We start from the raw sequence: 17,972 nt of genomic DNA, 5'->3' as shown, positions 1-17,972 counted from the left end.
CCATAATGAGATTACGGGGCGCGGCCCCGACGAAGGTCGCGATAAACGGGATTAAATCTCCGACGCTGCGCGGATTACGACCGTTATTTACGGTTAATTTTTGACGTTTGAATATTTTTTAAAACGGCAGATTTATCGCCCTTTCTCTGTGTGTGCTCTCACACTTTACGCGCGCATTTGAAATTATTTCCTTTTAATTCACGAAACGTGGCACTTTCGAAAAATCGTCGGTACTCGTGACAAAAAAAAACACGCTCGTAAATTTTCCTGCGATATTTATCGCAAATAAAGATCAAATTCAATAAATTTCACGCATCACTAAGAAAATCTTCGAATACAACGAAAGTAAAAATATTATCGTAAAGCGGAAAAGTTTAAAATGTGGGTGTAGTCTGTAATAAAAATTCTCTGTATATCAAATTAAGCACATGCGAATTATTTTCATTATATAATATTACCTTAATCAATATTTGTGTGCACATATTTTCCATTCGTAAATTAATGTTCCGTAGCTAGAATTCTAGGCAAATTAATCATATTAAACTCAATTGTTAATATTTAATAATATTCTAGAAAAATGAGTTAATCAAATTTTGTCCTTAGCTATTCTGATGGTAAATTCATTTTAAATTTTTAAGTGAGTAAATTTTTGATTTTGAATTTCTATCTTGGGTAAGTGCATAGTGTAAATCGTGGCGGGTTTCGGCCGCCCCCTTCTTCAGGTCTAGCAAGGGAACGCCGTCAGTAATTTCTTCCTTTGAGCAATTAGCAAAGATATTTGTCGGTTTACTGAGGCGGATGGCTGTTGCAACTACGGTTAAGGTTACCGGTGGCATTCGACGGGAACATTTCATTATACAAACGATCAACAGCAAAATTCGCAGAAGCAATAATAGAAAATTTTCCATGTATTTTTATGAAAGCTTCCACTTAGTTGAAATTTCAAAACTCCTTTTAGTCGATTGTTTATTAAAATATCAGAGAAAATATGTATAACCGATAAGCGGATTTTAACCAAAATCGTATCAAACATTAAGAGAATATATTAATTTTCAATTTTACATACTTAGAAGTTTCAAGGAATCACTTATTTTTACCTTTTTTAAAATAAAATAGTCCTACTTCTGATATATTTATTTAAAAAAATATATTATAAAGATATTGATAGAATAACGTCGTGAAGATACATTGTTCAACAAACAATGAAAAAAAATATGGCCGAAATAAAATAAGTTATTAACTTGGCATATATTCATCAAATTTAATTCATGTCCTCTTTTACTAAAAACCTGTGTTTAAATGGTCAGTTACTAATTCTCTCTTTCGGTCAATTAAATATGTAAATAAGTTATCAATAATATATCAAAATGGCATATTACTGTCTGTATCCATTGTTAAGTATGTTTGAAAATGAAATGATGCATTAGTATTTAAATTTAATAGTCTAATTCAAAAGAAGGACACTCGAATGAATAATTTGATGATGTGTCTTTAAGATAATCAGAAAACATGAAAACAGAGATCAAATTACTGAACGATTTGAGCATTCCTCTAAAAAAATACACGAAATATTACAAGCAAAAAATAAGATACAAATATCCACAAATTAAATGAAAGTATTTAAAAAAAACATGTACCGAAATACCGAAATTACTCTTGATCAAGTATATACATATGTAGAACAGTCGTGTTTAAACCATATTGAGATAATGGTATCACGATATGGTTATTGATCAGATCATTCAGCATACATACATATGTGGTAAAATATTGTTTTTTACTGAACGTTTATATTATTTTCTGACAGTTTAATGTTTTTTACTGACCGCTTTTATGAATACTCACTTATCATTTTTTTTTATTTGGTTACTAACCGTTTTTTTTATTTAAGAACACCTAAAAAATTGTTGACTTTACTAAAATATATGAAACTGATATTTATATCTATGTATATAGAAATAAACTTTCAATTCAATATACCGGACGTTTCCCGACAAAATCCTTTCGAGGCTTAGCATCAAAAGTTTTTATAATTCATTTCGCTTTTTTTTTTATTAATTCGTAATATTAAAAGTTTAATTGTGATAGGATTCATAGTGGTGTTCGAGACCTGAAAAATTTTAATTTTCCAAAAAACATCATGAAATCGAAATGTATCATGAATACGATATTTACATATATACATATATCCTACGTATATACGAATATATTTTGTATAAAAATAAATTAAAATTTTCGTCTTATCGAGCGTGTATTGTAGTCGTTTTTGTGTTCTAATTTGATCTCGTTTCTTCCACAAGCTCAGTAATGAGCCGCCACCTTCCATTTTGTGTCTTCCGAATCGCCAACCACCCTCCCACAACCTCTCCCCAAAACCACCCACAAACCCCCCACAATTGCGGGCCCCATGGTAACCGCTCCCTATACCAGGTGCTCCAACGCACTTGAATACAACCTGTTAAGCTGAGGTGACATTTTCGAGCCTTGACTTCGCGCGAATAAAGACTCATCAAGATTCAGAATAAATTGCAGAACGTTAAATTCGATTTATTCAATATTAAAAAAAATACTAATACGCATATTATATACATATGTATATACGTAGATATTTACTTAAATATCAAAATATAGACGTGAAATCCATAATAATAGAATAATTTTAGTCAAAGAAACTTTTTACAAAAGTACACACTCATATAGCATATTAGTATTCAAACATGTTTTTTTTATTTTTTTTGCTGTGTTATAAAATAAAGGGGAAAATAGTCGACATTCGTACAAACGCGTGGAATTGGAAAGCTATAGTGTTAGTATTGCTTTAATGTTGATATATTTTTTAAGCGGGTTGCTTATCTCCATATTGAATGTGTTGTTAGGATTAAACATTCAGAGTTGTGCGTCGCGTGCGCGCTACATGTTTAGCGTTTCAGCATTAACGCTAATACCCTGGAAAATTTATCAGAGGGTGTGGAGCAAATTGCCAAAATTTTCGGCGGCCCAGAAAGAGAAAGCGGCTCCACTTACAGCTCCCAAAATGGGGGTGGGTGGGTTGGAAGGGTTGGGTGGGATAGTGAACCAACCCCCATCTCCACTACCAACCTCCATCTGCCTCTGTAGGGTTCCCCGAATTCCCTCCATCTACGCCTTCACGCCACCACTTGAACTCTATAATTTCTTACGCCTAGTTGCCGGAGACATCTGACACTCTTGTCTTGTGTATCCTCATTTCGAATGAGCGGCGGCAGTGGCAGCCAAAGAGAGTAGTTCCAGCAATAAGGGTGGGTGGCTTTATATTGTATGTATGTCGTCGCTTTTGTAACGCGTCGACACTTTAAAAGAATCCGGATTTGATTTTTTTATATGTATAATTGTTTCTAAAAAAAACTATTCAGGATAGTGTACGCAGGATTAGTGCTATTTTATACATACATATATCCATACATAATGTTCTGCCAAAAGTCATTGAGCTTATTTTATTTTGGGATAAACGTTGCTGCTTCAATTGTGGAAAAACTCAAATGAAAAAATCCTACAGATTAAAATAAATTAATTAAGTCTATTATGAATTAAGTATCAAAAATGATAATAAATTAATTAGTTCATTTTCGCCTTACCAAATATGATAAAAACAGATTTCTTTGAAATAAATTTTAGAACAATAACTACCTATGTATATATGTATTAACATTTATTTTATTGAAGGATATAAAGTTTAATAATCTTGAAACATTTTAATATACGCGATTTATTAAAAAAACGTATGTTACATATTCGTCTAATAATTACACCAAAAATTTTTCTAAAAATGAATAACAACAATGAAAAAAAGCTATAAATAATGGTAGATATGGGATATATGTATGTATGTATATGTGTACCATTGGCGTGTCGTAAAAATCTCCCCGTTTTTATCGTACAGCCTTACTTACGTGTGCGTGAGCAGGATGCAAGAGGACTAGGTGATGTCATAACGAGTACCGTTATATCCTGTAAGTAAGGCTGTGCGGTAAAAACAGAGAGATTTTCATGACACGTTACTGATAATTATACATGTATGCATGTGATACTAAAAAAAAATCAAACAATAGGAATTTATAGCAAAAAAGAAACAATGAAAGGGATCAATTCAATGATTTTTTTTATTTTTATTTGTTAGTGTTAAAAACCTTAAAATTCCATTGAACTGTAACTTTTTGTTATGAAAATAGTAGCCAAATTGCCCAGCATTACACGGGTGGATGAAAAACTTATAAAATTTTCTTTCTAACTTTCGCATTCTACTTCAACAGTCTAAAGTTAGAGCACAATAAGATAGTATGTTTATCATTTTTTCTGGTTCTAATTGAAAACTTACCATAGCGAACAAAAGTCCATATTTATGTATAGGTATACTTTAAAAGAAGATATTTTAATTGGTTTATCAAATTTGTTTATAAATTATATTTTCAGTGGATTTAATTGTTTCTCAACTTGATAATATTTTCATCTTGGTATTTTTAAATGTTATTATTAAGGTTCAAATATTATAAATATTGATTGGTTTGAAAATCCATACGTTTTGTACAGCGGTGTGATTATGATTATATGTATTCCCCACACGAGTGTAGTTCACCTAAGGATCCCACACTGATAAAACTAATAATATGTAAATTGAAACCAATAGCAAAAAAAAAAAAACAATAAAAGTAATCATAAAACATATGGAAAACCACAGGCAATAATTGTGTGGACAATCCTCTTGTGGGGAATAATCCATTCACCCGTTGGGTCACGTCATTTGTAATGGTCTAAAAATGGTGTATACACAATGGTGTAAATACACATTTCCAATTTATATTATTATATCTATGTATGTACATACGTATAAACATACAGTGAGCGGTTAATATAAAAATATTTATCCGCGTTCCCAATCCGTGCCCACAAGTCTGCGGGTAGTTGTGTGTCCCCATGGTAACCTCAGTCGGTGAGGGTACATCCCGGTGAAAAAGTTTCTGCTGCTCTCACGGTAGAAGCGAATGAGAAACGATAGGGAAACTTCGTAGAAGTGGTGTACCTCCCCTCTCTTGGCAGGGCCGCCACCAGCCGACGCTCTGTACTTAGCGATGTGAGACGCCTGGCGTCGTTTTATCAGATTCACAGCATCTACATTATATATGCAGATTTATAATGGACTCCATTTTAAATATTTATTCGAAAAAATATATCATGAAAATTAGTATTTCTCGTAAGTGCACTTTTTCCCCTCGAATTAAACTTGTATTATATGTATGTATGTATGTACATACATACTAGTTCATTCGTGAAGTTCACTTTATCTCAGAATTCAAGGTCAATATATTTAATATAATATAATGATTATCAAAACTTAGAAGATGGATCTCGATAGAATTAATCATTGCTTATATTGTGTTGAGTTGGTAAAAAATTAAGTTTTTTATTTGTCATTAATTGAATATTTTTGTATCTAGTTCAAATTATTAAACATATTAGACCTTAGACCTTATTTTTGATACGTATTTAATAATCTTCTTCTTCTTAATGACTTGTCCGCATCCGGACGTTGGCGACCACCTCGTCAATTATTTGAAGATATCCGCATCGGTCTTCGGCGGCTCGGAATAGCTCTTCGGCGCTCATATCGGTCCACATGCGCATGTTTCGAATCCAAGATAACTTTTTCTTGCCAATCCATTTTTTTCCTTCTATTTTCCCCATGGTTATCAAACGGAGAAATTCGTATTTTGGACCCCGTATCATGTGTCCGAGGTACTCCATCTTTCTCCGCTTAATGATAGACACAAGTTCCCTGCCTCTCCCTATCATGCCGAGGACAGCTTCTTTTGATATATTTTTGGTCTACGAAATCTTCAGCATACGCCTGTAGTCCCACATCTCAAAAACTTCGATGCGGCTGATCGTCTTGGTCTTCAAAGTCCACGTCTCACATCCGTGTACTAATACTGTCCAGACGTAGCTCTTTGCGAATCTCAACCGCGTACGAAGATTGAGATGCTTGTTTGTAAGCGCCGCCTTCATTTTGATAAATGCTGTTCTAGCCATCACGATGCGGATTCTTAGATCTTCATCTGTGTCCATCTCTTAGTTCAGCCAGGTACCCAGGTATTTGAATCTTTTTACTCTTTCTAACACCTCTCCATCCAATGTTAGATCACCGGTATGTGTTTGCATTTAATAATAATCCTACAGTTTAACTATACAGGGCTATGAAAGACTCTTTATGAGTCTTCCGTATCCCTAAATCACAGAGAATTGACAGATTTCAAAATCCACAAAGCTTTCAATCTAAAAAATAGTATCTTTTACATATGCATGTGTATTTGAATTCTCAAACCTATTCAACAAAATTCATATATTTATTATAAATCCATAAACATGCACACATATTATATTTTAATTATTTAAGCAGGGAACCTTATTTATTAAACTTTGATATGACATACATACATGTCTAGAAATATGTAATTAATACAATATGTTAATAGTATATGTATTTTGCATTCTTCTAAAGATAGAAAACGTATTAAATCGTGTTTAGAAATATTATTGAAACGAAACTGTTTTCAAATAAAATAGAAACTCTTTGTCTATACTTACAAAATAGATTAAAAAACTGTAATACTTTTTTTAGTGCGGCATATAAGAGCGTTTTGTTCGCAGCCTAATGCTGATTTCACAGGCTGCTGAAGGCGGCTCTTTAATGAAAAACAAAGCGAGAGGGTAGGTGGGGAGAGGGAGGGTTGGGGGGTACCAAGTGACACTGGCCTCTTCTCCTACCCTCGACACCTCCTCGTGACCCGCAACCGCCCACCTGACCCACCCACAAACCCACCCACAAGCCGCCCACAGTCACCCGTCAAAAACGGAGTGCGATGATGTACATAAAACCAGCTGATTTTCACTTGGAGCCAGTTTTATTATAATATTGAAATTTTACTTCAAAGTCCGAAAGACTTTGATTTCATAATCTATCATACATATATTTAGATAAGTATGTATATATGTAGGTATATGAAATATTAATTGACTTAACGACTTCAAAATTATAGCTAATACATATGTGTTCGGATTACGTTTTATAATTTTAAAAATAATTTTATATTTTGGGGAAAGCTCGAACGCCATTACCTTTATCACATTATATTTTTTTTCGGCAACATAATACGTTAATTTGACTATATACCTATATAATATGATACATACCGAATGTGAAAATATTTATATTTTTACACAGAAGAAATTCTCCCTTCCAAATTAGAAGGGGGTTGGTTTGCTTGGATGTTGATCACAATAACGAATAACAATGTGAGTGAAAACAGGGATCGTAATGGGATGTAATCAGATATTTCGTTAAGGTGACTGGCGTGTTAGTATAATATGGCTAATGCTTCCATTGAAACCATGGTTTTGCATGCTGATATTTAGATTGCTTATATTATATTGTCCGAGTAAAAAAAAACCTACGAATGTAAAAACAAAATAACGGAACAAATTATTTTTATTTTATTCAATCATTAATATCCGTGGCTAGCACAATTTAATATGTATGTATGTATTTTTGACTTTAAAAAAATTAAAAATTAAAATCAATAGAAAATATATGTGACTATTGATTCCAATACTCATTTTGAGCACAAAATACTAGATTTTTAGTTGAAGACCGTAAAAGCCAAAAAAATTGCGCATTTTTCTTAAACGCTTTAATCTTATAAACAAGAGGGAACCAACAAAAATCATTATGATATTTGAATTAGCGATTGATATCCTTGTCAAATGTGTCGTACACTTATTTCTGGTACTGTGAGCCACAACGTCTTTTTACTTCTGCACTGCATGTCGTATGTACATATATACATATATTACATACATATACATATATATGTATGTGTTTTCATAATTTTTCTACGTATCAGATATATAAGCATTGAAATGTTTGCATGAATGTATGTATTTTATTAACATATTTACATCATAAATGAGACCCTGAAAATTTCTCATTTTCATTGCCGATAAAATGACATTTATTACGAACATGCAAAAACTGAAATTATTTCATTAATTTAAATCAAAGACAAGGCATTTATATGTACGTTGGGGACAATCAGAACCGTACCAAGGCATTGGCAATGGGACATTTTCCAATGCCTTGGTACGGTTCACGCAGGTCATTTTTTTAACTGTGGATTTTGTTAACTCAAAGAGGAATCGAAATCTGACGATAGTAATTTCCGAAAATTATACCAATTTTTTTTTTTTTATGAGGGATAAAAGCTTATTTGAATACGTTGTTTACCGTTTCTGATGAATTCATTTTGAAGAACGCTTTCACTGCGTTCGACAGATTGCTATTTTTTGATCGGTAAAGGCTTAATTTCATTATCAATAGAAGAATTAGAAGAAAAGGGAATTCTAATGTCGGTGGCATGCCTAGAAATAGACAAAGATAAGTTACTAAATGATCTGAAATGATTTAAGTATCAAATAAAATAAATATTAGAGAATAAAGCACCGAGCTCTTTCATCATATGGATATTTTGAATGTACTAAGCGAGTGGTGTTTACAAGAATCTTTATTAGTATTATACAAGCTATGTACATATATGAATATATCTGACAATGCCAGCGACAATAGTCGCGGCCGAAAGAAGTTTCAACAAATTAAGAATTATAAAAAATGATTTGAGACCTGTAAATATTTGAGCATTTCTGAGTCAAGCCTTTTGTCAATATATTAGTAATAAATAAATTAGTGAGTGATTTAAAATTTGACGATATCATTGATAAGGAGTTTGCTAATTTAAAAGTGAAAAAAACAAAACTATTTTATTTTTAAATTTTAAGTATGAATAGTAAAAAATTTACATTTAGATTGCTTTAAAAAATTTCTAATTTTGTATAACGTAATTTGAATAATTTTCATAATAAAATTATTTCTTTAATTATGCCTTAGGTATTTAGCTATTAAAAAAGGGGCGTTTATTTGATATTTGGTACGACTTAGGGGACAATTATTAAGTACGGTTTATTTAATTAAAAAATAAATTTTCCTCATTTTGTTGAAAATTAAATATTTTCATATTGCACATATGTTTACGGAAATATATTATTTTTGAAAATAATTTATCATATTTGGAATCACCGAATAAAGTCACGAGACTTCCGTGGGGTTGTTGCATCACAGGTATGTTGGAATCTATTACCGAGCTAGCAGCTAAACGCTTGTAAAGCTGATAAACTTAACCCCACAGGGCAAAGCGGGGGAGAATTTTACACCGTCTCCAAGGTAAACCTCCAGGGGGATGGATGGGGTAGTTACACTGTATTGTTTTTGCATACATTTCAAACGTCAGACATTATTGTTTTAGCATACATTTAAAACCGGTCGACTTTTCCCCCGCGACACGGATTGGGGCGACTGCGAAAAATCTCAATTTTATTTCCGTATTATATCATTGAAATCAATCTATATACTTTATTTTTGAGTGAAAATTCAGTATATTTTCAATTCAGTATATTAGTGACCCTACGTTTGATTGCAACGGAATACGAAATGAGGTCGTGTCCGCTGCTTGTTTGTCCAAAAATGCATCCATTGCAACGCCGCTAATGCTAGGTCAATTTGCATTTAACTGCGCACTGCATTAACCTTGTTATTCGTCTACACACAGACTGCAATCATTATCGTGCATTACCTATTTATTTATTTCAATCGAATTGGATTCTTGAGAGTCGAATCTAAAAGTGACGCGACAAACTAAATTTATTATTTACAAAACGTGCGGTCGTTTCGATTGTCGCGTATTTTCCGATGGTTTTATTTCTTCTTTTTTATTTTCATGCGATGGGAAAGCCGAGTGGGGTCGATCGTCAGCCTGTCATGTAAACGGGTGATCACTCGATCAACCCTAAAATTCGAACCCCGATAGTTTTCCCGACGTGTGCCGGGTTAAATATGTTGGCGGCGGACGCGAAATGAATATTTTACACGTGCATAGCAATGCGCTCGAATGCACCCACCCGACCAACACGCAGCATCCTCCCTCTCATCTGTGCAACTAGCGAAAAACACTCCCCCTCCCCCCCCCCCCGTCACCGGTGAAAAGCCCCGAATTCAAAATTGTCACAAAGACTTTTCATTATTGCAAATATAGAATCGGATATGTCGACGTGCTTTCGACCGTACTGAAATATTCACGACGTATGGTGACCACATAAAAATGTTATTTAAAACCCGCTGTGTTTTTATTTCGCATCGAAATAATGAATATCCGTGTCGAGATTCTATGTATATAAATGACCAGTTACTAAATATTTATATTCAACAAAATTTTGGCCAATATTGCACGCGTTTCAACGGACATGTTTTCATGTATACCGCATATGGTATGTACTGTGCAAATAAGGGAAGTGAAATTCAATCGAATGTGTTACATACACTTAATATAAATTGTTAAATTAATGAAGTAAAAAATATATATGACAGATAATGAGAGCCTATAATTAGGATTGCCATAATTGTAAAGCATTGATACGGGACATTTAAGTGCTACATAAATAAAACATGGAAAAGTAGGTAGGTAATAGTTTATTTTAAAAAATTAGTATTTTTTAGCCCAATCGTATTTTAACGATGATTTAACTTTTTAAATTAAATCGTTTTCCTCTTTTACATAATGATAAAATTGAGCGCAAGTCATTTTAAAATTATACTGGCAAACCAAAATTACTCAACTGTCTCAACTGCCAGCTTATTTCTTTCATCCGACCATTGTGTTGACATCAAGGAAAATATTCTCTCACATTGGCATTGTGGGCTGGAATGGCAAATATATACTCACATAGTTTTATTAAACATGACTTATGTTCAATATGCTTGGTATCTCTAAAAAACTTCAGCCATTTCTCTTCCATACTCAATTTCAGCGTTGTCTCCCAGTTTTCGTTGGTATTATTTTTATTTAAATAATCTTTTAAATATACGAACTGGTTGAAAAGAAGCTCATTGTTTCCAACATCGATGTTCCTTACTTGCAAATATTCAACGGTTCGTTCTATTTCCCCCATTCAGGAACTTGCTTGAGAGTCATCCAATCGAAAGCTTTAAATTTTTTGAATGATTGGGACCACTTATCAATGTATTCCACAGCAGTGTTAAAGAAATCGACAGTCTGTTTTTGGAGAAAAGTTTTAGGGAGAAAACGGGACAAATACGGGACAAATTGTAATACGGGACCGAGTAGAAATACGGGACATGTGCCTTATATACGGGACGTATGGCAACCCTACCTACATATAATGCAAATTTCATAAGTTATAGTGTGAAAAAGATAAAGTTGTAGGCGAAAAATAATAAAGACAAACAATGCTACTGGTAGAGGTAGGATAGCCAAGGTGCCGCTCATTGTTCCATTGTTGTAAATCCTTTAACAATGCATTTACAACATTTGAACAATACTCGGCACACTCTTAAACGTGTTTATTACGATTATTTTTTATCATAGAACTATCGGAAGCAATTTAAATTTATATCGGTGACCAAACCACGCAAAATGACAAAGTTTCAAACCAATCGGAAGAATGTAGCCTAAACGATTAGCGAAGTGAAACTAAGAATAGCCTTTAGATGCATTGTGAATGCTACTTTTTTTTAATACGTACGTATAGATTATCTCGGTTAAGTTCATATGCGTATATATGTAGGTACACATAATTACATTGAACAACTTAAAAATCTCGTTTTTGAGTTTACAGAGCGAAGCAAATCAATCTTTAGTAAGTTTGACCTTTTGAATTCAAATACGATAATGATTTTTGTTGGTTCATTCATTTATCGCTTGAATTGGTACGTTTAGGTAAAAAAAAATTAAAAAATCCTCGTTTGAAACCATTAACCTAAATAAACTATAAACCTAACGGTTTTTAATTATTTTTGGTATATCTAATCATTAATATCTGTAAAAAAAATATTAATGATGTAAGTATATTAAAATTCAATAGATAATTAATTATGAGTATATAAAAGCGATAAAAATCACAATCAATAGGAAAATTTTTACTGTTGATTTCAATACCAACATTGAGCAGAATTCAACTGTAAAAAAAGGACTTTTTAAATTTTTTAATCTCATAAACCAAAGTAAACCAACAAAAATCATTATCATATTTGAATTTAGTGGGACACACTTCACTTTGATATTCATTTTTGTTGTTCAGTGCTATTATAAAATGAATTAGCACCAAATTTATTTTTATTTTTAGTTTCTCGTAAATTTATCTAAAATATAAATCAATGTTAATAACATAATAATGGTAAATTTGGATTTATAATGCCTTTTAAAAGTATTTCTGTTACGTTTTATGTGTCGTGATATTCACGGTTAATTGGTATGAGCCATAGTTGTGGTTTGATAAAATAATGGATGCTGTTCAAAAACTGGTAAAACCACCTGTCCCGTTGTCCTGCCTATCCCCTCTGTACCTCTCGCCCTACCCCAACCCCCTCAGTCATCCAAAAGGGTGGCAACAAAATAAATTAGATGCATTCGTGATCAATACATGGCGAAATGAAACAATTTATTATGGGGCGTATAATATACTATTTTATTTGGTATATGACTTAGCGCTTTTTTTTTACTTTATGGTACATGAACACAACAGTTCGATATTGTTTAACTATACATGATATTTAATTTAATTGACCAAAAACATATAATATAGTATTTATTTAAACGAATGGTAATTTTACATGTTGTGATAATATTGACCGATGAACATTCAATTATTTTTAATACAATATACGTACATTCAATAATACTTATTAAATTTCTCTTTTTATGACTACCGCACTGTACTGTTTAACAAGTATTATATACATATAACTTCATGTACAAAAAACACTTAGAACACTCTAGACATATCATAAAATTTTCAAAAAAACTTTAAAGAACAAATTATTTCAATCGAGGTAGTGTGAATTTTATTTTTAAAATATACAAATACAATTTGAACCAAATTTTAAATACAATTTAATATTCAAAACTTTTAAATGAATTTTTTACACGTTGATATTGCACACATTAATTTAATTTGTACATAGCTTATATAACACTATTTATAAGTAACATATTCAACGGTTTTTAATATAAATAAAAAAATCTCATATTTATAAAAAAATTATTTGTTGCAGAATTCAAGTATATGGAGAGTGGATTTCGTTTTCTAATCCAGTTTCAATCAATGATTTTTTTAAATAAATGTTTTAATTTATTAAATTTCGTCTAATATTTATATAAGTAAACGGCTCTAGTGTATTAATTTGTCATTTTACTGTCTTAATTGTCTGAAAGCTTATTTTTTGTGCAATCAAATAGCCCGTGCTAAAACATAACTATGTATGTAAATACAAATAATTTAACAATTAACAAATTTCATTGAGATGGGTCGAAATCCAACAAAAATAAAAATAAATCTTATCAACGACATTTTAAAATATATTTACAAATAATACGCAATTAAACGATTTGTAGAACGTTGTCGTACGTACATATGTACATACATATATAGCCATATATTTTATTTTTAAATTTGCTCTCATGATTAAATCACCAATGAATCACACCCTTAGTCCAACAATAGTTTTTATTCTACATTATTTACACTATTTATAGTTTTATGCGTATATTATCAATCACTTTAATATGGCCGCCACACATCAGAATGTCGAGTGGTTGTATTCCTCTCTCCTCCGGATTTCGTCCTTCCACTTGCCGTCAAAGGACTCGTTGATCTCTTGCTGGAACTCACGTTTGAACTTTCCGAATCATATTTGCTGGATGTCGTCGACTTCTTTTTGCTCAAATTGATTCCGTGAGTGCTGCTCGTTTTGTGACCACACGTTTCTGGATTCTTTATGCTAGCAGATTTATGCTCCGAGCTGGATTTGCTCACTGTACTAGCCTCTTCTTGTTTTGCGCTCTCTTGACTCGAATCCTCGACTCGTATCGTATCTGGAGATGACGTATTCGCTCTAGGATTCGTTGGCATCAGTGAAGGATGCCTCATCTGAAGCCACGGCCATTCGTATCCACCTTGGTACAGTTGAGAATACAACCACTGATTTGGTGGTTGTAGTAAAGGTGTATTGAGGAACAACTGAGCTGCAAGGGCATTATTGAACAAGTTTCCATGGGGATGACCCACATGTTGGTTGCCGTTGTGCAAGAAAGCGTTCAAATCTTGATTCTTATGGTGGAAGAAGTTGGACAGCTCGTGGTTTTTCTGTATCAACTCGTGCTTCTTGCTTAGTATGAGGCTGAGATCGTCGCTTTTCGACTTGAGGACTGTCGTAAAGGCTCCAGGTCTATCGTCTGGTAATGGACTTCCTTTCGACGATGCCGTCACTGATATATCGTCGTCTTGAGGTGATGACAGTTGTGATGTAGACGTGAGAAGATCCAATTGTGGCGAAGCTCTGGGACTCGTCGTACTGTGAGGGTTGCAAGCCAGTGCTAGAGTATCGGGGTGGGTGATATCTGTCAACAAATCAGATTTATTATATACATACATACATATACATATGTTTTATTATAGTTGTAAGGAATTAATAGAGATTAAAGTGAATAAGGACCTCCTTGTAAGCTGGATGCTCTGGGTGTTGGGTCTAATGCTGCAAAAACGTAAGGGCTGAAGTGGGGAGGAGGCGGCAGGAATGGACCAGGAGCTCCCGGTCTGGCTAGTGCTCCCCATTCTGGTCCTGGCAATCCTGCAAGCTGTTGAGCTATTCCTGTAACGAAAAATGAATGTTAAATAAAATTAAAAAAATATTGTTTATTACAGTATTGGTGTATAGGTTCGCGTCTTGAATGAAAATGTATGTGCGTTATATCGCTTTTACTAGTGACATCTCGTTAACAATAGTCAAACTAATTTTCACTAGCATTGTATATGGCTTGATACAATTTTGTATACGTACAATACATACATGTATGAAAATATAGAATGTATGTACATACACTATTATTTTTATTTAAAATATAAATATAACAAATAATATAAAAAAATAATAAATAGTGCATATATACATTTGCAAATTTCATACAGCTGGTATAATTTATTTCATTCGGTTATTACATTTATTTCCATTATTATTAGAGTCTATATTTATTCAAAATATATTTATGAGTATTTATTTGTACAAGGGTACGGATATTGCAAAGTACTACTAGGGTATTGCTGTCGGGGAAATTTCAATTGAAAATATCCGAAAAGCGGCTTTTCACTGGCGAGTTGCCTGGCGCTCTGTGCTCGCCCTACTTTTCCTCTCACTTTGTGAAGCTTTTAAACAATACAAGCAGTCATCAACATAAAAGCTTTGTCTGGGATTAGACTTTTGTGCTCGTCCGGGGTAAGCTTGTCTGCTCGCCTCTCCTCCATACATCAATATTTATTTTAGGCCTCCCCCGAAGCGTAATGAGAGCTATCGACGCATTTACCCCGAGCACCCGTTCAAACATCTAAATAATATTCGACGAAACTTTCAAAATTTATCTTGCGAAAACGTTAAGGTGGTACTTCGAAGTACCTACCCATCCGTCGATGACTTTCTGAAAAATCATTTTGCATTAACTTGTTTATGTTTACGAAATTTGCACACAAACAATCAATGGATTTTCTTTGAGACTTATTTACAGATAAAACAATATTGGATCGTTAAGATGTTAATCTATTAAAATTTTATTACTAACTTATAAAAAGTTGTATCATTACAAAAAGTTGATAAGGTCTTGTACATACATACATATATACGTTTATATTATATATCTTTCCGATATTATAAAATATATAGGTTTTATTGATTGTTTGATTAATTCTTTCAATACCAGTTTATGTTAATTGTTTTTCAAATCATCCCCTTTTCTATTAGCTCTTTATAACCACCCAGTTGCCGTGCACCGTTAGGGGCTGATAACGAGTGCAAAACCCTTTCTTCTCAGCGAGATGAGTGCAATTGCCACCCCTGAACCACCCCTACTTACATTCAACACAACTCGATGGAGAAAATCAGGATTTTACGATAATTTAAGCCAGTAAAAAACCAGCAGCCGTTTTTTATACGCTCGCAGACGAGAAAATTAATCAAACCAATGTCAATGCACCGTTCATCGTCACCTTTATTGTATTACATATACATACATACTTTTTGTAAGTCTATTTGAAAAAGCGGCACTGTCATAGCTATCAAAGATTTGGAAAAGCAGAACTACTACAAACGTCACCGAGATCCGTCTCATAAGGATTCTTCTTTTTCCTCTGACTGTCTATCTTTCTATGTGGAGCCGAGACGTGGACAATGAAGGTAGCAGATAGAAAAATAATTGACGCTTTTGAGATGTGGTGTTTAAGGCGCAAGCTATGTAAGAATAATATAGACCGATATGCGGTACGAAAGTCTTGAGGTAGTCAAAATTGAGGACAGATTGTCTACGATCTGTCTGAGACGCATTCTCCAGGTCTTCGGTCACATAGCACGAAGAGGAGAAGAGAGCCTGGTTTAGGCTTTTCTACATTATATAGTGACAGCCCTCCGTATAGCCGAATCCAGAATTAAATGGAAGCAGCTAATCAGGCAAAAAACTTCACGATCATGATCCTCAGAAATTAGACATACGATTGCTGAATTTGAAAATATCTATCACATCTCTTGGGTACCATTTATATACGTAGATCATCTACAATACAATATCCACTACATGTAGATATATGTATAATAATAAGTCACTATTCCATCAATCAATTCTCATTATATCTTTCATGCTCCATGAACTTATTATAATTATAAATATCAAATACCATTCTAGGAAATTTGGCTAGTCTATTCTAGTTCGTATATTATTTTCGAAAAAATAAATGTATGTGCATATGTATGTATGTATTTCGTTTCGTATCATGTCTCCGTTGATATTATACTCCTCTTACCGCTATTTACACAACTGTTTAAAGTTATCCCGAATTGTCTACTTGTATTGAGTTTCGTACGTCGTACGTGTGCGGCACAAAGTAACTTGACGCTTCTTATCTTCGTTTGTCGTGGAAACTTTCGCGGTAAACTATGGCAAACGTCGCGTCGGAAGGCGTGTAAAATATAGTTCAGCCTAGTTAACCCCCGGTTAACTTAATCCTAGAAATTATTTTCGTCCCCCTTTCCACCCACACAACCCAGATCTCCCTACTACGGGCTCGCATCCGCCATACTCCGGGTCCCGGCATTAATCATAGTCTGCTTTAAGACTGAGCATAATCACCTCTCACCCTTTTAACAACTAGAATTAAGCGGGATCTTGGCGAAGGGCCTGAGGGTGTTTGAGGAACGGGATGCGAGAGGGGTAGAGGGGGTCGCCTCTAGAATTTCAGGGCCGGTTCTCATTATGAGATATCAACGCAAAAATTGACCACATTGTCCCATCAAAGATTAATCGTCTAAACAATTGAAGCCTCAAAAAGATCTTGGAATAACTACGTATAAAGCGAAATGATACAAATTTTAATACACATACTGTCATAAATAATAATAGAATCTAAAATTAGCTTGAATGTGAATGGACGGAGAAAAAATACAAAAACAAAAACAAAAACTATTTCTTATGATATTTTTCAAGGTTCTTTCGTAAACAACAGTACTAATAGTATTATTTAGTACATTCTATATACGTAGATACATCTATATGTTCCGTAATTTGTGTGTGTTGTATTCGAAGCAGCAGCAACCGACAAGATCTATTAATATTATACAGCAGTACATGTACCGTTTTTCTTTGAACACTATGGAAATATTCACGCATGATGTGACTTCATAGTGGCAAATGCACCCGTACTAACGAAAGTGTTGCCATGTGCATATTAATATTTTCTGAAACGTCATATTGTGACAATATTGACTCGACGATATGACGCAA

At 33.4% G+C, this 17,972-nt stretch overlaps 1 protein-coding gene across 1 annotated transcript in view; it reads right to left on the bottom strand.

The window, feature by feature from the left end:
* Positions 1-12,601: 12,601 nt before the first annotated feature.
* RunxB (RUNX family transcription factor Runt related B) overlaps positions 12,602-17,972 on the bottom strand; it is a 29,165-nt gene continuing 23,794 nt past the window's right edge. The window contains exons 4-5 of the mRNA XM_077438780.1: positions 14,648-14,803; positions 12,602-14,552 (exon numbers count right to left, since the gene is read on the bottom strand). Coding sequence (XP_077294906.1) covers positions 13,714-14,552; positions 14,648-14,803 — 995 coding nt within the window. The 3' untranslated portion in view covers positions 12,602-13,713. The remainder of the gene's footprint in view (positions 14,553-14,647; positions 14,804-17,972) is intronic.

This window comes from Arctopsyche grandis, chromosome 9 (assembly GCF_051622035.1).
Source record: "Arctopsyche grandis isolate Sample6627 chromosome 9, ASM5162203v2, whole genome shotgun sequence".
Classification (NCBI taxonomy): Eukaryota; Metazoa; Arthropoda; class Insecta; order Trichoptera; family Hydropsychidae; genus Arctopsyche; species Arctopsyche grandis.
The sequence above is the reverse complement of the archived record's forward strand: the minus strand, read 5'-3'. Positions and strand labels throughout refer to the sequence as shown.